Raw genomic sequence first — 25,480 nt, 5'->3', positions numbered from 1 at the left:
CTAAATCAAATCAAAAACCAAATCAACAAGTTCAGGGAAATATAACAAGAGACAAAGCCTATAAAGAAAACAGTGGGTGAACATTAGGTAGAAATTGAAAGCTTGAAAAAACTGCCAGCAGAATCTATGGAAATGAAAGGCACAACACAAGAGATGAAAGACACTATGGAAACATACAACAGCAGATCTCAAGAGGCAGAAGAAAACACTCAGGAACTGGAGAACAAGGCACCTGAAATCCTACACACAAAAGAACATATTGGGAAAAGAATGGAAAAATACGAGCAACATCTCGGGAAATTGAATGACATGAAGCTCATGAGTGTACATGTCATGGGAGTCCCAGAAGGAGAAGAGAAAGGAAAAGGGGCAGAAGCAATAATAGAGGAAATAATCAATGAAAATTTCCCATCTCTTATGAAAGACATAAATTACAGATCCAAGAAGCACAGCATACCCCAAACAGAATAGATCTGAATAGACCTATGCAAAGACACTTAATAATCAGATTATTAAACTTCAAAGACAAAGAGAGAATCCTGAAAGCAGCAAGAGAAAAGTGATCCATCACATACGAAGGAAACTTGATAAGACTGTGTGGATTTCTCATTAGAAACTATAGAGGCAAGAAGGAAGTGAGATAATATATTTAAGATACTGAAAGAGAAAAACGGCCAACCAAGAATCCCATACCCAGCAAAACTGTCCTTCAAATGTGAAAGAGAGTTTAAAATAGTCTGACAGACAATGACAGAGTTTGTGAACAAGATACCTGCACTACAAGAAATACTAAAGGGAGAACTACAGACAGATAGGAAAAGACAGGAGTGAGAGGTTTGGAACCAATTTTGGGTGATGGTAGCACAGCAATGTAAGCACACTGAACAAAGATGACTGTGAGTATGGTTGAAAGAGGAAGGTTAGGAACATATGGGACACCAGAAGAAAAGAGGAAAGATAAAGATTGGGACTGTGTAACTCAGTGAAGCCTAGAGTGCTCAACAATTTTGATAAAATGTACAAAAATGTTTTTACATGAGGGAGAACAAAGGAATGTCAACCTTGCAAGGTGTTAAAAATAGGGTGGTATTGGGGAAAAATACAATCAATGCAAACTAAAGACTATAGTTAACAGAAACTTTGTATTATGCTTCCTTTAATGTAACAAAGGCAATCTACCAAAGCTAAATGCATATGGAGAGAAGGCATAGGGGAAGGGTTTGAGACTCTTGGCATTGGTGATGTTGTCTGACTCTTTTATTCAACATTAGTTTAATTCTACTTTTCCTTTGTTGCTGTTTAGCTGTCTTTTTCTTTCTTTCTTTGCCTTTTTCTTTTGTCTCTCTACCTTCTTTTACTCTTCCTCCTTCTTTGTGGAAGAAATGGAGATATCCCTATATAGATAGTGGCGATGGTGGTGAATACATATATATGTAATTATACAGGGAACCATTGATTGTTTACTTAGGACGGAAAGTATGGTGGGTGAACAAAACCCTCTTAAAAAAAGAAAACGGGTTGATGAGGAAACCCTGAGGGCACTACATTGACTGAAATAAGTCAGACACATAAGGACAAATGTTCTAGTTTGCTAATGCTGCCGGAGTGCAAAATACCAGAGATGGATTGGCTTTTATAAAAGGCGGTTTATTTGGTTACACAGCTACAGTCTTAAGGTCATAAAGTGCCCAAGGTCAAAGGGGTCAAAGCCATCAGACAATAAGACTTTTCACAAATCCTTTCTGCTTAACTCCTTTTCCAATCTTGGCTTGTACTGAAATGGCGGCTAGGTTCCATATTTGGTTACATCCTCATGTTGGGCTGTAGCTTCTGGGATTCCACCCCGTGGAAGCCTGTAATTTTGCAAGCCATCAGCTTCTGGTTTCTTTGAACCCAAGAGTTCAGTTCTAAGTTTATCTTGCTCCACTCGCATTGTACTATAAGCTGCAAGGAGAAGCCAGGGTACATCTTCCACATGTAGTCTGGAGATCTCCTCAGCTAAGTATTCCAGGTTGTCACTTTCAAATTCTTCCTTCCATCTAACACCAGGACTCAATTTTGCCAAATTCTCTGCCAGTTTAAAACAAGGATTGCCTTTCTTCCAGTTTGCAGCAACACATTCATCATTTATGTTCAAGTCCTCGTCAGAGGTTTCTTTAGAGCCCATATTTCCACAAACAGTTTCTTCAAAGTAGTTTAGGCCTTTTTTATCCCCCTCCTCACAATTCTTCCAGAAGCTTCCCCATATCCATTTAAAAAGCTGTTCCAACATGTTTGGTATTTGCAAATTCAGCAGCACCAGCACCCCACTTCTCTGGTACCAAAATCTGTTCTAGTTTGTTAATGCTGCTGGAGTGCAAAACTCCAGAGATGGATTGGCTTTTATAAAAAGGGGTTTATTTGGTTACACAGTTACAGTCTTAAGGCCATAAAGTGTCCAAGGTAACACATCAGCAGTCAGGTACCTTCACTGGAGGATGGCCAATGGTGTCCGGAAAACCTGTTAGCTGGGAAGACACGTGGCTGGCGTCTGCTCCAAAGTTCTGGTTTCAAAATGGCTTTCTCCCAGGATGTTCCTCTCTAGGCTGCAGTTCCTCAAAAATGTCACTCTTAGTTGCACTTGGGATATTTATCCTCTCTTAGCTTCTCCGGAGCAAGAGTCTGCTTTCAATGGCCATCTTCAAAATGTCTCTCACCTGCAGCTCCTGTGCTTTCTTCAAAGTGTCCCTCTTGGCTGTAGCTCATCTTCAAAATGTCACTCTCAACTGCACTGAGTTCCCTCTGCCCATCAGCTCATTTATATGATACCACTGATCAAGGCCCACCCTGAATGGGTGGGGCCACGCCTCCATGGAAATATCTAATCAGTCATCACCTACAGTTGGGTGGGGTGCCTTTCCATGCAAATCTAAACAGCACCAAAATGTCTGCCCCACAAGACTGCATCAAAGAATATGGGTTTTTCTAGGGGACATAATACATTCAAACCGGCACAACAAATATTGCATGGTCTCACTGATATGAACTAATTATAATATGTAAACCCATAGATATGAAATATAAGTGAACAGGATATAGAATGAGGCTAAACAGTGGGAGCAGTTGCTTCTTATGAGCAGAATGTTCAACGAGGTTGAACCTAAGTGTTTGGAAGTGGACAGAGGTGATAATAGCACGTTCTTGTGAGAATAACTAACAGTGCTGAATGGTGTGTGAAGGTGGTGGAAAGGGTAAGCTTAGAGTCATGTATGTCACCAGAAGGAAAGTTGGAGATTAAAAGATGGGAATGTATAAAACAGTGAATCTTGTGGTGGACAATGTCCATGATTAACTGTACAAATATTAGAAATCTCTTTCATGAACTAGAACAAATGTATGACACTATAACTTGAAGCTAATAATAGAGGGGTATATAGTGAAAAATATGCCTATTGCAAGCTATATACTATAGTTAACAGTATTTTAACATTTTTTCATCAACAATAACAAATATACTATATCAATACTATGAGTCCATAATGGAGGAGGGGTGATTAGGAGTAAGGGAGGAATTGAGCTTTCTTTTTTGTCTTTATTTCTTTCCTGGAGTAATGAAAATGTTCTAAAAAGTGGAAAAGAAATTAATTGTGGTGATGGATGCACAGATGTGTGATGGTACCGTGGGCAATTGATTGTGCACTTTGGATCTTTGGATAGTTGTATGGTATGTGAACAATCTCAATAAAATTAAAAAAAAAAGCTATGCAAATGCAAGCTCTTAGTATTGTATCTTTAGATGACACTGCTTCATTATTGTATGTGGGCTCTGAGAATGGTCATTTTCTTAAATAAAAATAAACTAATTAAAATTTTTTTAAAAAAGGAATTAGAATGTAATTACAAGATTACTTAGAGAAAGAAGAGCTTTTCTTTTAAGAATTCAAAAAAAAATAATGGCTTGTCAAAATTTGATGTTTTATTTTACTTAGGAAGAGAAATATGCACAGTAGTCTTAGAAAAATAAATTACTTCAAAAATGAGGATTAAAGGGCAGACCCAGAGTACATCTGTACCAACTAGAAAAATATAAAATATAAATTTCCCTTTTCTGAAAAGTTTGTTTAAATCAAGTGAATATTCTTTATTACCATAGCAACTTGGTATTGAATAACAATGGTTGCTATTTAAAATACTGCTTTCAAAGCAACATCAAAAGCATTCAAATTAATACTACTTTAGATAAATCAGAAAATCTAGTTGCAGAACAAGAATATTTTCTCAATAGAGATATAGTCAAGTCTTCAGGTGATAAAATTCAAATAGAAATAGACTGGAGAAGAAAAAAGAATCAACTGTAAGCTCTGGTTATATAAAACTACCTTCTATGAAAATATTAAAAGCAATGCCAAAGAAATTGTCTTAGACAAGAAAAACAAAAGGAGCCCATTCAGCCAATTCAGAAGATGAGACTATCCAGCCCAATGTATATATAACCAGGCTAATACATGAATAAGTACTCTAAAAGGAGATGGAAAGGAAAGCATCATTAAAAAGACTGTACTTGGCATACATCCTCCACAGCTTGTGAGCTTTTTTCAACTATACCAAAATTACATATCATCAATCCCACTTGATGTGAAATTAAATTACCCATATTCTAGAATTTTTTTTATCTAAAAAGAATTATAAAGTATCACATCAACGATAAGCTGAGAAATGAGGATCCTCAAGGCCAGATGTTGTGGGTGAGGAAACGAAAGTCCACAGAAAGTCTGAGGGGCCCTTGGTCACATTGCTAGCAAGAGGCAAAGGGACAGAAAAAAAGAAGCATCTTCAAAAACTCACAGTTGAATGTTCTTTCCTCTGCATCATACTGCCTCATTCTCTGGAGAGAAAATACTAGACTCCCTCTTCTCTCCTCCCTCCCTTTACTTTCTTGTTGCCTAAGGATTACATAACAACAGAAAAACTCAGCAGGGTCATATACAATGCACATACTTTGACACCTGGTATTTTTCAACATTGTAAGGCTTGAAGGTAGACAATGCAGTTTTACACAAAGGAAAATTATTTAATGTATCCTTTTATTTTCAAAGGAAGCACAGTGATAAAAGAATATTCCCGTGATACTCATTATTCTGGCTCCTACTTGTTAAACATACCATTAAAAAAAAGTCAAAAGTGGCTTTTGGAAGAACTCGAAACAGGCTTACTTCTTGGCCTCTAAATACATCAATGACTCAATGCCTATAACTGCTTTCTTAAAAAATATAAAGATGTATTATTTTGTATAAAATATAAAATTTCTGTTTTAATGACATGAAGGCTAAACATTCTGAGGCTAAGCAAAGGTTGATGAGTAGACGGGGCAGAGGAAGAACAGAGGTCCAAGGAAAGTGAAAGCAAATAGCAGAGGCAGTTTTTGGTAAACATTATTGCTACTAAGCTTTTAGCCATCTTTTAAGGAAAATGTCATATTTTCATTTGACACAGAAAATGCATTTTTTTTTTTAACAATGTAGGCATTCAACTAAAGAAACACCTCAAAATGATCAAGGCCCAGCTTGATACTAATTCAGCTTCTGCTTTCTGCACAAAGTCTGAATACCCCCCTGGCACATATTCAAGGAGGAACAGGCAATTTTTATTCAAGACCCAGAGAAACTAAGGGTTTTCTTTATGTTATTGTGAAGTTCTCACTTAAAACCCTGTGCAAACAAAATCAATGGCATACAATGTATGGTTCATTGGAGCCTACAAAAACCAACTAAGATGTGAGTCTTGTCTGTTCTTAAATAGAAGACATCCTGGCCAGATGCCAAGTCTGTGGACTATGTGGAGCAAAAAAGAGAAAAAAGCAGCTAGAGGCTGCCTGCTGACTGCATTCTCCATGGCTGGGCAGCAAGTGCTTCCTTAAATGGAGATTGGGGGAGAAAGGGGAGAGAGGTACTTCCCTATATTAAGCAACCCAACTTATTTTAACAGTAATATTTAATTTAAAAAAATAAAAAATGTGAAATGAATACTAAATGGAACAGAATGCCAGGACAGCAAGCATAAACCAAACTGTTCCATGCAAACCAAGACATAGATTCACGCTCGCTCCCTGTCAGTGACTTTGGCAAGATTACCTGCCATTCCCTAAGCATATGAAAGGTGGCCTAAAGAACACTGAATTCATCTTCCTCCTTTGTCACTTGAGAAAAGGAATTAAGAACAGAGGCAGAAGTAGGTCAAGGACTCAGGCTTTCTGATAACCAGTTTGGTGTCTCTTCTATTATAACCTGTTGCTTCTAAGTACTTCAGACAGTAGGAGGACATAAAGATTTGTTCCTTCGTATACTGCATCTTGTATAATCATCTTCAGTACTTCCTCTATTATGAAAATAATCCTCAGTTTTTATTTCAAAATAAATGTAAAATAATGGCAATGCCAATATAAATATTATGATGTAATCATCTTTCTCATTTTGTTTTAAAACTAAATTATAGTGTATCTATTTCCTTGCAACACTTATTCTGTTACATCCAATACTATGTACCATTTTACTATCTTTTTTTGTTAGCTAAGATTATGTCTTTAATGGGGCTGTTTAATGTCCCTTAAGGATTTTGGTATAGTGCTTTTTGAAAGAAAAAAAAAATTAAAACTGCCAAATTTAGGGCAATAAGAGTGTTAAGAGGAAGAAGAGAAAGCTTTATTTATTAAAAAAAGTGTAAAGCATTTCTTTCCAAGTTTTTTTTTTGGGGGGGGGACTATGTTGTCACCTTTACAGATGTTTCATCTTTTTTCCCTTGCCCTTTATAGTCTAATATTCAAAGCAGTTGAAATATTCATTTTCATAGTGTAGAATGAGGGGTGGTAGAGGTGAAGAGGGGCAGTACCTGGAAGGAAACAATGATTTGGAGCCCAATAAGACCTTAAAAGGATCCTTCCAGCAAACAACAGCACTTTCTTAGGTTGTGCTTGAAGCTACTAATTAGGTGTCTTTGATCAGATCACTAGATGCAGAGGATTTTTAAATTATAAAAGAATATCATTAATACCAATCAAAATTCCAACAAACTACTTTGCAGACTTGGAAAAGTTAGTTATCAAATTTATTTGGAAGGGAAAGGGGCCTAAAATAGCCAAAAACATTCAAAAAAAAAAAAAAAATGGGAGGACTTACACTTCCTGACTTTCAAGCTTAATATAAAGCCACAGTGGTCAAAACAACATGCTATTGGCACAAAGATAGACACATTGATCAATGGAATCAAGTCAACAGTTCAGAAATAGACCCTCAGATCTATGATCAATTAGTTTTTGAGAAGGCCCCCAAATCCATTGAACTGGGATAGAATAGCCTCTTCAATAAATGGGTCTGGGAGAACTGGATATCCATATCCAAAGGAATAAAAGAGAACCCCTACCTCACATCTTATACAAAAATTAATGCTAAGTGAATAAAAGACCTAAATATAGAGCATATGAACTCAAAGTGGATAAAAGACCTAAATATAAGAGCCACTACCTGAAAACTCCTAGAAGAAAATATAGGAAAACATCTTCAAGACCTAGTAATAGGAGGTAGCTCTCAGACCTTATACCCAAAGCACAAGCAATAAAAGAAAAAAGTAGATAAATGGAAACTCCTCAAGATTGAACACTTCTGTGCTTCAAAGGAGTTTGTCAAAAAGATGAAGAGGCAGCCAACTCAATGGGAGAGAGTATTTGGTAACCGTATATCTGATAAGGGTTTGATATCCAGTATATATATAAACAAAATCTTACAACTCACAATAAAAGGACAATCAAATTATGAAATGGGCAAAAGATATGAACAGACATTTTTCTAAAGAAGAAATACAAATGGCTAAAAAGCAAATGAAATGATGTTCCTCTTCATTAACTATTAGCGAAATGCAAATCCAAACCACAATGAGATATCATCTCACACCTTTAAGAATGGCTGCTGTTAAACAAACAGGAAGCTGCAAATATTGGAGAGGATGTGGAAAAATAGGAACACTTATTCAATGCTGGTGGGAATGTAAAATGGTACAGCCACCATGGAAGACAGTTTGGCAGTTCCCCAGAACACTAAATGAGTTGCCCCACAAACCAGCAATTCCACTACTTGGTATATTCCCGGAAGATCTGAAAGCAGGGACACGAACAGATATTTGCATATGTTCTAGTTTGCTAATGCTGCGGAATGCGAAACACCAGAGATGGATTGGCTTTTATAAAAATGGGGTTTATTTGGCTACACGGTTACAGTCTTAAGGCCATAAAGTGTCCAAGGTAACACATCAGTAATCAGGTACCTTCACTGGAGGATGGCCAATGGCATCTGGAAAACCTCTGTTAGCTGGGAAGGCACGTGGCTGGCATCTGCTCCAAAGTTCTTGTTTCAAGATGGCTTTCTCCCAGGACACTCCACTCTAGCAAGCTTCCGCCTCTTCAAAACATCATTCACAGCTGCACTGAGTTCCTTCTCTTTGAGTCAGCTCATTTATATGGCTCCACTGATCAAGGCCCACCCTGAATGGGTGGGGCCATGCCTCCATGGGAATATCTCATCAGAGTCATCACCCACAGCTGGGTGGGGCACATTCCAAAGAAACATTCAAAGAAATCTAATCAAAGCTGATAACGTCTGCCCACACAAGATTACATCAAAGATAATGGCATTTGGGGAACACAATATATTCAAACTGGCACATTCCACCCCTGGACCCCAGAATGACATTATCTTTCCAAGTACAAAATACATTCATTCCATCACAATATCACAAAAACTTATATAATTTCAGTAACAAAAGTTAAGTACAAGATCCCATCAAAATCAATTACAGGCGTGGTGGGTCCTAAGGCATAATTCTCCTTTAGCTTTGGATCTGTGGACTTAGAACAAGTTATATGCTTCCAATATACAAAGGAGGGACATTTATAGGATTAACATTCCCATTGCCATAAGGAGAAAGAGTAAGGAAAACAGGGTTAACAGGACCAAAACAGTTCCTAAAACCCGCAGGACAAACTCCATTAGATTTCAAAGTCTGAGAGTCATTTACAGAACAACGTTGCATCCTTGGGGCGTGAGAGAATGGGAATCTAACCCTTCCTAAGGGCCTTTGTGGCAGCCCTTTCCTTTCCAAACACTTGGGTGAGTGCTCCAACATATCCACACATTGGGGAGACCACCTTCTCGGCCCCACCCTCCTCAAACATCGGGGCAGCTCCTGGATTCCCTTCCATCTCTGGGGCACATGCTCAACCCCTTCAGAACAGTGTGGTGGCAGCCAGGCTCTCCCCAATTCCCTGGGAATGTGCTCCACCCTCTTTGGGGCTTGGGGTGGCAGAACATTTCCTGAGCATCGAGGCGGAAGGCCCGCCCTCGACATCCAGGGCAAACTCATCCTTTCCATGCTTGTGGGCCACTCCGCTCTCCCAGCCCAAGACCTCTTGACTCCAGACCTCAACCTCCATGGCTCTGTCTTTGAAGAAATTTTTCCTTCAGTTTGTTCCTTGTCTGTCTTCCCCAGTCCAGCCTGGCAATGGCTCTGTCTATAAAGATCTCGCAAAAATTCTGTTGGCTTCGCATGAAGCATGCAGGGGTCAAAGCCATCAGACAATAGGACTTTCCACAGATCCTTTCTGGATAATTCCATCTCCAATTTTGGCTTGTACTGAAATGGTGGCTGGGTTCCATGTTTGGTTACATCCTCATGTTGGGCTGTAGCTTCTGGGATTCCACCCTCTGGAAGCTCGTAGTTTTCCAAGCCATCAATTTCTGATTTCTTTGAACCCAAGAGTTCAGTTCTAAGTTTATCTCTCTCTGCTTGCATTTTACTATAAGCTGCAAGAAGAAGCCGGGGTACATCCTCCACATGTAGTCTGGAGATCTTCTCAGCTAAGTATTCCAGGTTGTCACTTTCAAATTCTTCCTTGCATCTGACACCAGGACTCAATTTTGCTAAATTCTCTGCCACTTTAAAACAAGGATCACCTTTCTTCCAGTTTGCAACAACCCATTCATCATTTCTGCTCAAGTCCTCATGAGAAGTATCTTTGGAGTCCATATTTCCATAAACAGTCTCTTTAAAGCAGTTTAGGCCTTTTCTATCAAGCTCCTCACAATTCTTCCAGAATCTTCCCCTTAACCATTTAAAAAGCCATTCCAACATGTTTGGTATTTGCAAACTCAGCAGCAAAAGCACCCCGCTTCTCTGGTACCAAAATCTGTTCTAGTTTGCTAATGCTGTGGAATGTGAAACACCAGAGATGGATTGGCTTTTATAAAAAGGGGGTTTATTTGGCTACGCAGTTACAGTCTTAAGGCCATAAAGTGTCCAAGGTAACACGTCAGTAATTGGGTACCTTCACTGGAGGATGGCCAATGGTGTCCATAAAACTTCTGTTAGCTGGGAAGGCATGTGGCTGGCATCTGCTCCAAAGTTCTGGTTTCAAAATGGCTTTCTCCCAGGATGCTCCTCTCTAGCAAGCTTGCTCCTCTTCAAAATGTCACTCACAGCTGCACTGAGTTCCTTCTCTTTGAGTCAGCTCATTTATATGGCTCCACTGATCAAGGCCCACCCTGTATGGGTGGGGCCATGCCTCCATGGGAATATCTCATCAGAGTCATCACCCACAGCTGGGTGGGGCACATTCCAAAGAAACACTCAATGAAATCTAATCAAAGGTGATAATGTCTGCCCACACAAGATTACATCAAAGATAATGGCATTTGGGGGACACAATATATTCCAACTGGCACAGCATAGCAATGTTCATAATGACATTATTCACAATTGCCAAAAGATGGAAGCAATCCAAGCATCTATCAGCAGATACATGGATATACAAAAGGTGGTATATACGTATGATGGAATATTATACAGCAGTAAGAAGGAATGAGGTCCTAAAGCATGAGACAATGTTGATGAACCTTGAGGACATAATGCTGAGTGAAATCACCCAGACACAAAAGGACAGATATTGTGTGATTTCACTAATATGAACTAACTAGAATATGTAAACTCAGAGTCTTAAAATATAGAATTTAGGGTACCTAGAGATAGAAAGAAGCTAGAGAAGAGGGAACGGTTACCTAATATGTACATAATTTTTAATGAGGTTGAACTTAACTGTTTGGAAATGGATAGAAGTGTAACTTGTTATTGGGATTATAAGTAATTGTGTATTGTAGGTGAATTTGATTTAAAGGGGTTGTTTAAAGTCATGTATGTCACTGATTTACAGTATAAATATTAAAACGTTCTTGCATGAACTACTACAAATGTATGACAATTGTACAAAGAGCTATTAATAGAGTGTTATATGAGGAGAAATTACCTATTGCAAACTCCGGCTGTAGTTAACAGTAATATCTTAATATTCTTTCATCAACAGTAACAGGTGCACCACACCAATACTAGGGGTCCATTATAGGGGTGGGGGGATAAGGGATATGGAGTGTTTTGGGTTTTCCATTTCTTGTGTCTATCTGATATTTTTCTCTTTGGAGCAATGAAAATTATCTAAACTTGAATGTGATGATGATTGCACAACTAAGTGATGATACTGCGAGACATTGATTGTATACTTTGGATGGAATATAAGATATGTGAATATATCTCAATAAAATATGCAGATTAAAAAAAGACACATAGCATTCATGACTGGCACTTTTTTTCTTTACTTTCTGTTTTTCATTTTATTTTTCTTTCTTTTTCTTTTTTGTAGTGGTAGGGAGAAGATTTTGTTTTCTTCACATCACACGAATGTATTTGCATACAGCTTTTTTGTTGTTATTATGCAAATCCTTATTGCATTTTGCATATTTTGCATATTTGGGGGGTTTACAGATTGGCTATTTTCCATAATTGGGAAAAAAAATTCTGTCACAGTAAATGTACAAAAAACATTTGAGCTAGAATCGAAAAGAGTATTTTGTTTTTTCTCATCATTGTTTTTTAAATAATTAAGCACATTGTCTCAAAACTGATTCTCCAGAGAACCCAAATTAATGTAATTGTCTGCAGTATGTCATCAGGTCTGGTAACTTCAGAATCTTTTTGCTGACTGAATGGGAGAAAAGAAGAATGAGTGAAATATACAAAAAGTGTGTTAATTAAGTTATATTCTCTACTAGTAGAAAATCATGGTCAGTTGTTACCACACCATTAGTCAGCTCATCACAATGTCAAGTTGCAGAAAATCCTGTTGTTTTTTCTGTAATGGCATTAATGAAATTGTTCTAAGAAGCTGGGTAAAAGAACTGAGCTCTGGTGTTTGATAATAGAGCCATTTTCTTAAGAAATATTAGCCAGCTTAAAAATTCTGCATGTTTGGGCTTACTGAGGAAGGCATGCTATCATCTGTTTGATATCTGGATGCAAGAGAAGAGGTAGCATTTTAAAATTAGTTACTTAACAAAGAAAACATTGATTTATTTAGGTCTTTTTAACAGCTCAGAAAAAGAATAAGCTGTTAATTAAACAGTTGTTAGGCTATTCTGGTAGATTACAGAAGATCTAACGTAAAAATTATAAATTATTTTTTCATTTACTTGATATTTCTAAGGATAATTTTTATTATTTATTTCTTGTTTACATAAAGAGAAATAATAATATTTATATGGTGAAATAATTTGTGCACATTAATGAATATAATAATAAAAAGAGATTTAACTAGGACATAATTTTAATGGTCTGTATATGTTTTCTGTTTGTACATGTGTGATTTTTTTTTTTTTTGGACAGTAATGACAGGTACCCAAGGGTTTTCATGTTCCTGTGGTATTCCTTGCCTTTATGATATTGTTCTTCAGATTGAAGGAGGCTCCAAATTTAGGAGTATTCATTATAGCTTTCTTCATAGTTTGGGTAGCCATAGAAATGATGTCATTCTTATTACTTTTCTTTTGTTTTTTTTTTTTTTTTTTTGTATCAATACAATGTCATCTTCAGAGATTTACTCCCAGACTTACAATCTAATGTCCTTTGTAATTATGTTACCAGGGGAAAAGCTATTGCTGGGAAATGCTATATTATAGAATGGATTTTGCGTCAAGAATTCTAATTTTTGTTTGCTTTTAAATAAATTAGGAGTCTGTATTAGTTAGGCATATCCATCCAGAGAAACAGAACCAACAGGATATACATGCCAATACTAAGATTTTTTATAGGTATTGGCTTGTGCAATTGTGGGGATTGGCAAATCGAATTCTGCCATAGGGCAGTCTGCAAGTTGGGAACTCAGATAATGAGTTCCCCAGGACAAGCTGGCTGACTTGAAGTAGAGATAGAAATTCTTTCTGTCTGCTGAAATCTCAGTGCTCACTTTAAGATCTCCAACTAGTTGTATGAGGAGACTCCTCTCCTTGCTTAAGGCAATTGCCTTTGTTGACTGTAGATATAATGAGCCTCAGAAACAATCAACTGAAAATTTAAATACATCCATGAAATACCCTCACATGACAAAGAAGCCAATGCTTGCTTGACCAAAACTACTGAACAATAAAACCTATCAAAGTTGACACATGAAATTAACCACCACAGAGTCATTCAGTAAAACTTTGTTATACTTTTAACACCCAAGGAATATCATATCCAGTAGAGTGGTTTGATCAAACCCAGTTCTTTTCTCTTTGCTGTTGGGTTTTGGTTTCACTTCTCAAGCATAAGCAGTCTCAGGGTGGTAAAATCAAAAAGCAGGGAAGTCAGTTAAATATTGCAGTCAACATATTTTAAAAAATAAAAATAAAATCCATATCCTTCTTTTCAGTCATATTTTTTTTGACATTGTGCTCACAAATGATTTAACATCTATACGGTAATTGGAAATGGTGATTGGTATCAAGTACTGATTTCCAGTATTTCGAGGAAATTGCTTACCTTCAGTTAGTGATGGATTACCTGCAGCCTGAAATTTCAGCCTTGCACTTTGTCTCAACATGGTGCTATGACTCCATCAAGACTGGAGTGTAGGTCTCTTACTTTTCATGGTTGATATACGAGCAGTTGGCCTCTTCTAAGTGTTGTTATGCAACAAGTATTTATCTGATAAACAAATATTTATCTGGCACCTTAATATGTATCATCCATCCACTAGGAAGAAAAGCAGGTGGTGGACAGACAACTACAAACAACAAAAAAATAATTTGATAAATGCCATGAGAGTGCAATCATAGAGTGGACTCAGTACACAATAAGGACACCAATTCTAGATCTGGCAGGTGGAGGTGAGGAATCAAGGAAGCCTTTTTGTAGGGATGACTGTAAAGGTGGTGAGCATCTTGTCCTGGCAATATGGGATCAGAATTAGAGTAATAGGTTACTCTATGCAAAGCAGACAGCTATGCAATAAAATATTTCCAAGGTAGAACTAAAAATCCTTCCTCCATTTGTCCTCGTCTTCTTCCATTCCCTTCCTTTTTTTCTTTCCTTCTTGCTTGCCTTCCTGCCTGCCGTTTCATATGCACAGAATTTGATTAACTGTATTCTTGGTTCATGACCTATGGTCGTCATTGGACTTTCCATGGCCCTCATTCATTAATTCATGTATACTACTAAAATAAATGTGTTTGAAATATTAACAATTATTTATACCCATCTTTATGCTTCTTCCCTCTTTCTTCCCCATTCTCCCAAAAGGTAGCCAATTTCCTGAATTGTGTGCTCCATCCTTTTTTTTTCCTGTTTGATTTGTTTAAAATAAAATGTCCCAAAAGAATACTTTTCTGAGCTCAGTTGTTTTTTTAACTCTATACAAATGATTCACTATTAAATGTAAGAGGCTGTTTTTTTCTCACTCGACCTTATATAATATGATTCACCATGCTTTTATGTATAACTAAGGTCCTTCAGTTTCATTTCAGCATAATATTCCATTGTGTGAATATATCATAATTTATCCATTTTCCTATCAATGGGCAATTGTGTTATTTCCATTGGTGTTGTTATGAACAGTTCTGCTATGAACATCCTTTGACTTGTTGCCTAAAACACATATGAATATTTCTGCACATCATACACCTGGGAATGGAAATGTTGGTTCATTGAGTATGAACGGTTAACTTAAAAAGATAATGACCAGTTGTTTTCCAAAGCTATTGCACCAACAATGTAAAAAGGCTAATGTTGACCCCACATCCTCTCTAACACTTAGTCCTATCAGATTAATTTCTGTCAGTAGAATGCCATGTAATATGAATGTTGTGTGATAGTGTATTATTTTGATTTGCATTTTCCAGGTTACTAATGAAGTTGTGCATCTCATGGCATATTTATTACCTATGTGTGTTTTTTCTAACCTGTCAGTTATAAGATTCTATGAATCTATACTAATGAAAATTATTATTTTAATGTTTGAAGGACTTGCAATGTATTAATTAGAGAAAGATATATGGCTATTAAAGACAAATAAGCACATATATTTCTATAGTGTATAAAATGGTGGGTAAAGTCTTAATAAAGGATGTGAAGCCAAAATGGTTAACGCAAAATAAAACAATAGTATGTAATTTGATTTTGAATTTATTTTTATGCTTTTATTTTTCAAAGATTGATGTATATTTTTCTTTTGACAGAACGATTCCGAGATTTACTACTTCCTCCAGTTAGTCAAGACTCTGAGATTCTTCCCTTCATTCAATCTAGGAATTATCCCAAGTAAGCAATAGAAGTTCACTGTGTGTTGAAACGGGAATGGGCATAATGCTGAAATAGATTTGGGAGAGCAAAGACCAAACTGAATTCTTTCTTAGGATCTTGGATAAAATCTGATTAATCTAACCTAATTGACTAGGGCATCTCCTGCAAAATAATGTTTCATGCTTTTCACATCTGGGTAAGAGAGAAAAGACGCTTGCAAGTGCAACCCAGCTGTTGCTGGAGATCTCTTGTAGAGTGCAAAAACAGTAAGCTTTCTGGATCAGTGTCTGGTCATGCTTCTTTTTGCTTTGCTGCTGCATCAACAGGGACAGATATTTTGTGGGTGATCCGGCATCTGGTTTCCTGTTTTCTGTCTTTCAATCCATGGATTCATTCCCATTGTAATAAGTGCCCTTCAGAATAGTCACATACTAGATACGCTCTTAATGATTTCTATGTATTCCTCCTTACCATTTTGATAACTTAGGCTTCTGATTCTTACCTGGGGCAGACCTTTTCCTCTTTAGAAGCCATATGTATAGCTGTTGATTGAAGGGCTATGCCTTTATCTTCCTAGAAGATAAGGAAATACCAAGCTCTTTACTATGTACCCCATTCCCTGAAGGCTAATAAAGCTGGTATCTTGATGCTTTCTGCGGAATCTTGTAGTTCCCTCTACTTTAAGTATATTTGACTATCTTTACTTGTTAGTATGCAACAGGGTAAGAATAAGTAACCCCATGTCTGAAAATAGAAAGGAATGGTAACCTAGTTAAATACTTAGAGCTTGGTTTACATGTTTTTCACTAAAACTGATCATTGTGTTAAATGACTCATTCTTTGATTGGTTTGTCAGTTCGTTGAAGTATTCACTGAACTTGGCTAGAATTTTTTTCCTTAATACTTAGTTTTGATAATACCTACTTAAGCCTGATGATAATAATAAACATGGAATCCTAATTTTCTTGCTTCTCCATTGTTTCAGATACTAATCCCTGTTTAATCTTTAGCAATAATCTTTCAATCCCCTCACAACACACACAAAGACATATGTGCTCTTACATGCCCTCGCATGTATATATCAGTCTTCGTGTTCAAGTTGACAGGGGACGTGCATCCACCTGGAGAGATCCAGCATGGCTGTCAGCAATATTGCCCACAGCTGCTGTTTGCAGAGGCCACTGCTGCCTGCTTTTCTCCCTCTTAGGCTCACTGCCTGACACCTTTGCTTGAAGAGGGGACACTCCATGTTTTCACAGCTGGAAATCTGCAGCTTTCCTCTAGGTTTCCTTAGTGTGCTGTCATAGTCTTACAAGTGTCATTCTTGTTCTAAGATTGCTTCTCTGATAGTGATGGGATCCATTCTAATCTTTAACAGAAACACAATATGATAATCCTTTCTCAGTGTCTAACCCTAGGGACAGATACTCTCAATATCTATGAATTAAAAGAATAAAAGTCATCCATTGATGTCACCACACACTGTATTGTGGCGATTAAGACTTCAGACTCTGAAGCAGACTTTCTTACTGACTGGCTGTGTGACCTGGGCAACCCAGCACCTCGGTGCCTTGGTTTTTATCTGTATTAAAGGGAGATAATAGTAATACCAACCACTGATGTTGGATGTGAAGATTAAATAAATTTATATATATAATATATTTAGAACCAGACTTGGCACATAATAAATACTTAGTTTTAGCTGCAAGTATGAATTAGTATTATTCTTTTAAAGTTGCATAGAGAATTAACTAGATCTGCCAGCTTCCAAGCACCTCTGGGAAATACACTGTTCATTGATTATTTAAGATAGCTCTCACATCAGCATACTTTTGTCCATCTGCCCCTATTAATATGTAGGAAGTACAATTTATTCAATATTTCTAAACCACTGCTAGGTGCTAATATGAGGTACTGCTTTGGTGACCACTTAATATCTTTATGAGCATCAGTTTTCTGTACTATCAAATTAAATCACATTTAAATGCCAATGAATTGGATTCTGGGTCTGAATAATATTATATGCAATTAGTTTATTTAATTTTCAGAGTATCAATTACTTCAACCTTCCCATTGCCCATTTAATAAGTAGTTTAGCAGTAGAATTTTAGCAGATGCAAGTGGGACAGAGAACGGATAATAGAATTTTGTACATTTGTGCTGTGCCCAGGAAATAATTGAGTTAGAGAAGGGAGAAAGGAAGGGCAAATAGTCAGGGCATGTAAATAATATGTTGAGATAGGAGAAGACAGAGTTGCAGTACAGGCTGCAGAATAGGCAGGGATTTGTGCATATCTAGACACAATTTTAAATAATTTTGTATTATTCTTGGTTTTAATTACTCTCATGCTTTATTCATTATTACAGATAACTGAAAGTCAGTACATTTGTAATTTTGTGACAGAAACATTTCTGGAAAGCTGAAAATTTCATGAACAAAAATAGAATTTGTTTCTTTTGTTCACAAGCCTGTATACTTACTTATATTAAGATTTTTCCCTCACCTGTTGGGTTATTTTGCTGACTTATTAGATGCAGACTCTATTAGTGAGAGATAAGTTTTGATAGCTTCAATATGAGTTAAAAAGCAGCTTTCTTGTCCTCTATTATCTAGTGTCACAGAGTAATATTTACAGAGTATAAAGAAGCCCACCTTCTTTAAGTGAAACTTAATGTATGCTGGTTAATGTAAGCTAGTAAATGGACTATGGTAACTTGGATTTTGGCAGAGTTTGTCATAAGTTAACACAGTGTCCCCAAAATTCTAAGCATAATGTTAGCAAGAGACAACTAACAACTAGTGAAACATGGAAAAGCGTGTTCTTCATTTTGGGGAAAAATATTCATGAAGAAGAGAACTATCTAATTCCTCAAGTGTGTGTTTATATATATGTTTTAATGGAGAATCAGTTTTTAAAATGTTACCTGCAGTGGTGCTGGGAAACACTATTCTAAAAAATAATAATGCTCATTAGTCACATTCTTACATCTGTGAACTTGCATTTGACCTGTTACTGAAACCAGGCCCATCCTCTTTCATCAGTATGCAGTTGTAGACATTGCTCCATGAAAATTTACAGAGCATGAATGGGTGTGGCAGTTGTCAGAAAGAGACAGATGAGTTGAAAGGAAAAAAGGAATGTGCTGTTAATATAAAACACATGTTGTTAGTTCACAAGTTTGAGCAAAGAAATAGATATTTAAAAAACAAGTTTTGTTCCTCATTTTTTAGCTGAATGTCATTAACTCTGAAGGATTTTGGTTTACAATATATTTAGACTACAGAGTAGCTATAATCTATTCTTATCATTACATATGCTTCTTAGATATGTAAAATGGCTGAGGACACCTGCTGTAATCTCACCACAAGTGACTTGCAATCATTTTGGCCATTAGGTCAGCAAAACATGACCCAATGGTCTGGAATGTTTAATCATAATACACATACAAATATTGTGAAAATGCAGATCAATTTCTTTGAGCTGTCTGATGTTAGAACTGTTTAGCGAGAGGAATATTATTTATGACTAAACTCAGAGCCATTCCTGTTTCGTTTGGTTTGCCACCAAAGAACAACCTTGCTTGTTTGGAAGATAAAAGCAATGTCCTAACCCAATGTCATTTCCAATGGGCTTCATAAAAATGGCTAAAAGCAGTGATGTTGGGTAATATCCCTAAACAGCAAAGCCTTACATGACCTTTCCATATTTGTTCTATTCTCTCCCCAAATAAAGTTTTGAGCTCCACTTTGCTGTGGATTGAATTATGTCCCCCCAACAGATATCTTGAAGTTCTATTCCCCAGGACCTCAGAATGTGACCTTATTTGGAAATAGGATCATTACAATTGGAATTAGGCAGGTTAAAATCAGGTCCTACTGGAGTAGGGTGGACCCTTGATCCAATATGACCGGTGTCCTCACAAAAAGGGGAGAATTGGACACAGACAGCAGAAAATGCCATGTGACAACTGGGACAGAGAACACCATGGATTGCCAGCAAGCCACCACCAGAAACCAGGAGAGAAGCATGGAACAGATTCTCCCCTACAGATTTCGAAGGAAGCAAGGCCCTGCTGACACCTTGATTTCAGACTTTTATCATCCAGAACTTTGAAACAGTAAATTTTCTGTGATTTTAAGCCACCCAGTTTATAGTACTTTGTTACTACAGCCCAGGGAAATGAAGGCATTCTTTTTCTAGAGACCTTCACTCTCACTTCAGGGATTTTTGTTTGATATGCATGTCTATAATATACTTGTCACCTCAGCCAAGTTATTGCCATTAATAATAATAATAATGATAATTAACTCTTAGCAAACACTTACTACATGCCAGGAATTGGGCTATGTACTTTACATGCATTATTTCATTTAATCTTTACCATTCCCCTGTGAACAAAGTAGTACTAGTTTCCCAGTTTTACAGATAAAGGAAATGACATTGAGGTTAAAATGACTTTCTCAAAGTTATGCAGCTAGTAACTCACTCATCATGGAGCTCGAAAGGGAGTGAGGCACCACATGGGCCCTGCACACTTGTTAGTTGGGAATTTCATATTCTGGTGGGTGTTGATAAATGATCCAAACTTGTGGTTATGGTAACAGAGAAGAGCAGATGGATATCTGGGGATGTAAGGAGGTTAGGAGGCACAATCAACATAAGCTGATGACTATTGGGCAAGGTGTGGGTCGGGAGAGAGACCGGAGGGAGCAAGAGAGAGGAGGAAGGAGTTTGGGTGACTTGGAGCTTTTGCATTTGAGTCATATCCTGGCTGACCATCCTTTCGACTGGGGACCAGTAGTAGTCCCTCTGAGCATCATTTTTTTTCTATCTTTCAAACGGGAATAATAAGAATATTTCCCATATTAAATGTTTCGAAGAAAGCACAGGGCCTGGTGTGATTCTACCTCATAAGGTTTTGTAATGCTTAAATGAACTTAAGTAAAGCACCTGCCTTTTACAAATGTGAGTTCTCATCACCATCCTCATTCTTAGCTCTGCTTTGCCTATTCTCAAATCTTTGTCATACCTCCATGTTGGGTAAAGTCTCCCCCTCCCCTCCCCCAGGGGCTGTTTAATGTCTTCACTCCAGTCTAGAACCTGAGAGTGAAGGGACACATTGTTCTAACCAACAAGATGACTCCAGAGATGTTTGGAGAGTGATTAGTTAGAAAGGAGCACTTTCTGTTGTGTGCTTGCTGTACATGATGGGGACTGTTATGTTACAGGTTCCATGATCACAGCTATTCTTATCATTTTTCATACCCCATGGTGATTCCTGTATTCCCTCCCATAGAGCTCCTTCCCCATTTGTATGGCTGTCAATACGTAATATTTTATAATTGCCCTTCATTAAAGGATTACTGTTCCTTCCAAACTTAGGTTTCCTTTTGAACAGTAGGTAATAGTCTGATACCTGGCTGGAAACAGATCTAGAAAGTATAGCATTCTGACTTTGATAGGGAGTATGGTAATGAGGATTCCCAGTGCTATTGATATTTGCAAATCTAGGCAAGCAGGGTGTCAGAATGAAGCTGGTCCATAAGCAGGTAGTAGACCATAGCCCCCAGGCTGGGAGTTACAAACAAAAACCCTTTCATAAGGACTGTGAAAGCAAAGGAGGGCCATCAAAAAGACCCCTCAAAATCCTACAGAAACAGGCACTGTGCAAAATGTGAAGACTGTGGCTCAGGGGCGTAGTAGGTCAAGCAGTTCTATTAGTGCAAAGCTGATGGGCAAGTAATGTCTTAGTGCTGTGTGAGAATAACTCATTCCTGACTCGTAAGAATTGAGAGCCTATAGCTAGGGGTCAGGCAGCCAAAATCGCAGACCTAGCTGGGAACGTAGGCACTTTTTAGCAGATAAGTTAACTGCATACAGTTTTCCATTTAGAACTTTAGAGGCATTTTCCTTCCTTGTTCTGCCCCATCCTGCATTTTTAGCTGTTGTATATCTTCTAAGATATAAGTAATTTTTTAGTTTTTTTTTTTAGATTGTATATGTGTATGTTGTTTTGTTTGTTTAGTTTTTGACTCATAAATTAAGTCTGTCATTTGAGAGAGAAAGTGGCCTGAAGTTCTTCTTTTGTTAAAAATCATAAAATCTTATCTTAAAATCCTTGGATAAAAACTATGCCCTTTTTGCAGAAAGTGATTTATTATAGTTCTTCAATATTCTCAGCCCTGGAGTCATATGATATAATCAGTTAAACCTTAATTTCCAAAACAGTTTACATACTCTACAGTTTAAATTAACATCAAAGCAGCAGTTCAAAGATAGTCTTATATTATATTTAGGAATTTAGGAATTTATTAAATTTAGGAATTTATCAATTCCTAATGGTTATTGTAGTATAATTTTGATAATATGCCAGTTTTATGGGAGTTCCTTGCCAGAGATTTTCTTTGTAGACCCAAAGTGAATGTATGGCTTCTGTTTATAAGGCCCTGATTGAATGATTCAGAATTCCAGGAAATAAATATCAGTAAAACTGATTTTTAAAACAATATTGCTTTTATTTTATGTATGAAGTAGTATTAGATAATAATCACATATTGCTTAGAGAGATTTATTAGCCCTCTGCTGGTGAGGTTTCTTTCCTCAAGTTGTTTCTAAAGCCCAAACAATGAAGACCACCATCCACCTCATCCCACCAGGTCTTCATATTTTCAAATGTCATCTTAAGTCCCTACCTTGATCACCATATTTAAAATTACAACCTACACCACTTCACTCCCTATCCTTCTCACCTGTTTTATGAGAAACATCAATATCACCTAGGATATTGTGAGAAATACAAATTCTTGGAATTTACCCAAAACCTATTGAATCTAAAGTTCTGGGGGTAGGACCCATCACCCTGCATTTTATCTCTCTGGATAATTCTGATGCATGTTAAAAATTGAGAGCCATTAGAGCAAGACAGAAATATTTGGGAGACTTTCTCAGGCTTTTGTTGTCCCCCTTTTTGTGTTGTTTTTGCTGACATGCTTATCTATTGGGAATGGTCTACAACTGCAATCTTATCCTCTCCTAGGGAACAGTTAATCATACTCCTCTTTCTTCCAGATGAAGAAAGAATCATTAGCTGGCATGTGGCCTAGAACCCTGACAGCCTGCAAAGCAGGATTGTCCAGGGGTTCCTTGGAACAGTATGTCCTTTTCATATTTTTTGGCCTCTGTCTATTATCCCTAACCAAAATAATTGATAATTGGCTGTGATGATTAATATGTGATTATTAAGGAAATGATCATTGGAGTCAGACACGCAAGGGATTTAGTAACAGTCCTTCCACTTAATAGTGTGTGGCTTTGAGAAAATTACTTAATATTTTTGCGTTTCAGTTCCCACTGAAGTTAAACTTTCCTGTGAAAGTTGTTGTGTGGATTAGCAGTGAAAGTGTATGTAGAATGTTTAGTACAAGCCCTTACTTAGTTAAATGTCCAGTGAAGAGTATGTATTGTTGTTATACCTCATTTTAAGTTTCTGGGGCAAAGGTCTCAGACATTTTTGAAATTATTTTCAATTAGAAGAACTGCTTAAAGTACGAGCTAATCAGATAAAGCCAAATGGTTTTCCAAAAATGTACTTTTACATCAATGTAAAATGGAAGAAAATCATAATTCTTTATTATTAATAATCTCTAGTATTTATAAAAATCTTACTGCCTCTAGACACTGTGCTAAAAGTGTATCTTCATTCACCTACATATAGCAGAAAACTCATACAGCAGTAGGTTAAAAATGATAGGGATTTATTTTTCTCATATAACAAGATGTGCCAAGATAAGTCCTGCTGGGCTAAGTGTCAGCATATTCCAGCTGAGGTGTCTGCAACTCTCCCCCTCCCCTCTCACAGTTACAAGAAGGTTTCTTCAGCTTTGGCTATAATATCCTCATTTAGGCAGGAGGTGAAGGAAGGTGAAAGGGTGAAAAAGGTGCATGACAGCTAGTTGGCCTCCCTTTCAAGGGGTCTTCCCAGAAGCCCAACCCGAATCTTCTTATATCCTGCTAGACTGAACTGGGTCTCCAGGCCACTGCCGTTGGTAAGAAAAGGTGGAAAATGTTGGCTATTTTGTGTGTTGTTTATTTGTTTGTTCAATCTAAGGGGTTAAAATAATACACCCCACTCCAAATTAGGAAAATGAGGGGAAAATAGATAAATGGTAGAAAACCAGTGGCCTCTGCCTTACCTGAATTATCCGATTTAATCCTTACCATAACCCATGAGATATGCATTGTTTATACCACCTCTCATTTCTAAATGATGTATTTGGGTACAGAGTGACAGGTAACTTGGTGATGGTCACACAGGTACTTACTAGTGGAGCCATTATTTAAACTGGACTTCAGAGTGACATTCTAATTCACTATGTTATGGTATATTAAAATATGGTTTTATTAATCTTCCTTAAATATTCTTTAATATCCCTCTTTAATTTTCCTCCTACTTAGATTTTAAACAGCTAATTTTTCCTGTTAAAATTTCTGAGCAATTGCTGTGAAAGATTTGAGAACAGAAATTTTCACCCCATAATGATTGAAGTCTCATTAAAGACAAGAAGCATTTTGAGCATATTTTATTCTTTTAGTACTTCTTTAAACAAATATTTGTCAAGTGCCTACTATGTGCCAGAAACTGGAGATAACAACAAATCTGAAATACATTGACACAGCATCCTGGCCTTCTTGGGCTTTTGAATTAGTTGCAAAATCTGAAAAGGGAATTTGGGGATGTCTAAGCAGTAGGGCTATCTGGGCTTATAAATATGTCTTATTCTTACAGTGTTTTATTGTTTTCAAAGCACTTCCATGTGTAGTATCTTGTCTTCTCCATCCATTTCTTCTATGAGGTTTGCTTATTACTTATATAATTTTCTTCTCAATTATTAAGAGCCTCTAATCAACTGATTAGTAAGTATAGGGAACTAGAATGAAAGGAACAGCAAGAGATTTATTTGATTATGTCTGAAAAATATTATTCCAGAATCACCTAGGAAAGAGAAGAGTGGTGACCGGAGAAGTAAAGGCAGGTCATTAAAATCCATAAGCTTACAAAGTATAGTAAGACTACATTTCATTTCAAAAGTTTGTATAACTTTACAGGTTGAGGTTTTCTTGATAGTATTACTGAATTCTTACTTTCTTGGATTACAATTTAAAATATTAGTTGTCTTCCATTGTTTTGCTTTTCTTCTTTAAGGACTTCATTTATGTGTATTTTGGGCATTCTTTACCTGTCTTCTATTTCAACCACTTTTTCTCCGTTAGGATTTGGTGATTATTTCTCTATAGTAAGTAATTTGAAGTTTGTGATATTCTCTGTCTCCCACCAATGCTAAAGGCATGGAGAGTGTGTGATTTTATTTGCACTCCTTGTTTATCATAAAATTTTTGTGATAATTCATATTCAAGCAGGTGGTTGACATTATACTCCACATATGGAAGTCAGTAAATCCTTACTTTCTATAAACCTTGAAGGAGATAATATTCACAGAATACATGAGAAAAATAAGGGGGAAACTCACTTTATTATTGATATTAGCAGATTTCTCCAGAAAGATGTTCTAGACCAGTGCTTTTCAGACTTCAGTGTGCTTATGTATCACCTGGAGATTATGACAAAATACAGATTGTGATTCACTGAGGTTGGGCCTGAGATTCTGTATTTCCAACGAGCCCTCGGGTAGTACTGATGTTGTTAGTCTGAGAACCACACTTTGAAGAGTTGGACACTAGATAATAAGAGGCAAAGTCTAAGGAAGAGCTTTCTATTCTCTCCGATATCAAATTTTACCATCATACGTCACCAGAGAAGAAAGATGTGGTCAGCATGCCAAGCAGGAAAGAAGAGG

General features: G+C 37.0%; 1 protein-coding gene across 5 annotated transcripts in view; it reads left to right on the top strand.

The window, feature by feature from the left end:
- The window catches only part of NOX4 (NADPH oxidase 4), a 168,902-nt gene that overhangs the window by 116,834 nt on the left and 26,588 nt on the right, over positions 1-25,480 (top strand). For all 5 annotated transcript variants that reach the window (XR_005217526.1, XM_037841026.1, XM_037841028.1 and 2 more), the window contains one exon: positions 15,561-15,642. Coding sequence is in view for 4 of the 5 variants with exons in the window: in XM_037841026.1 (XP_037696954.1) it covers positions 15,561-15,642 (82 nt within the window). In the remaining variant the exon portion in view is untranslated. The remainder of the gene's footprint in view (positions 1-15,560; positions 15,643-25,480) is intronic.

Source organism: Choloepus didactylus, chromosome 6 (genome assembly GCF_015220235.1).
Source record: "Choloepus didactylus isolate mChoDid1 chromosome 6, mChoDid1.pri, whole genome shotgun sequence".
Classification (NCBI taxonomy): Eukaryota; Metazoa; Chordata; class Mammalia; order Pilosa; family Megalonychidae; genus Choloepus; species Choloepus didactylus.
Note: the sequence above shows the minus strand (reverse complement) of the source record. Positions and strands in the feature narration are given on the sequence as shown.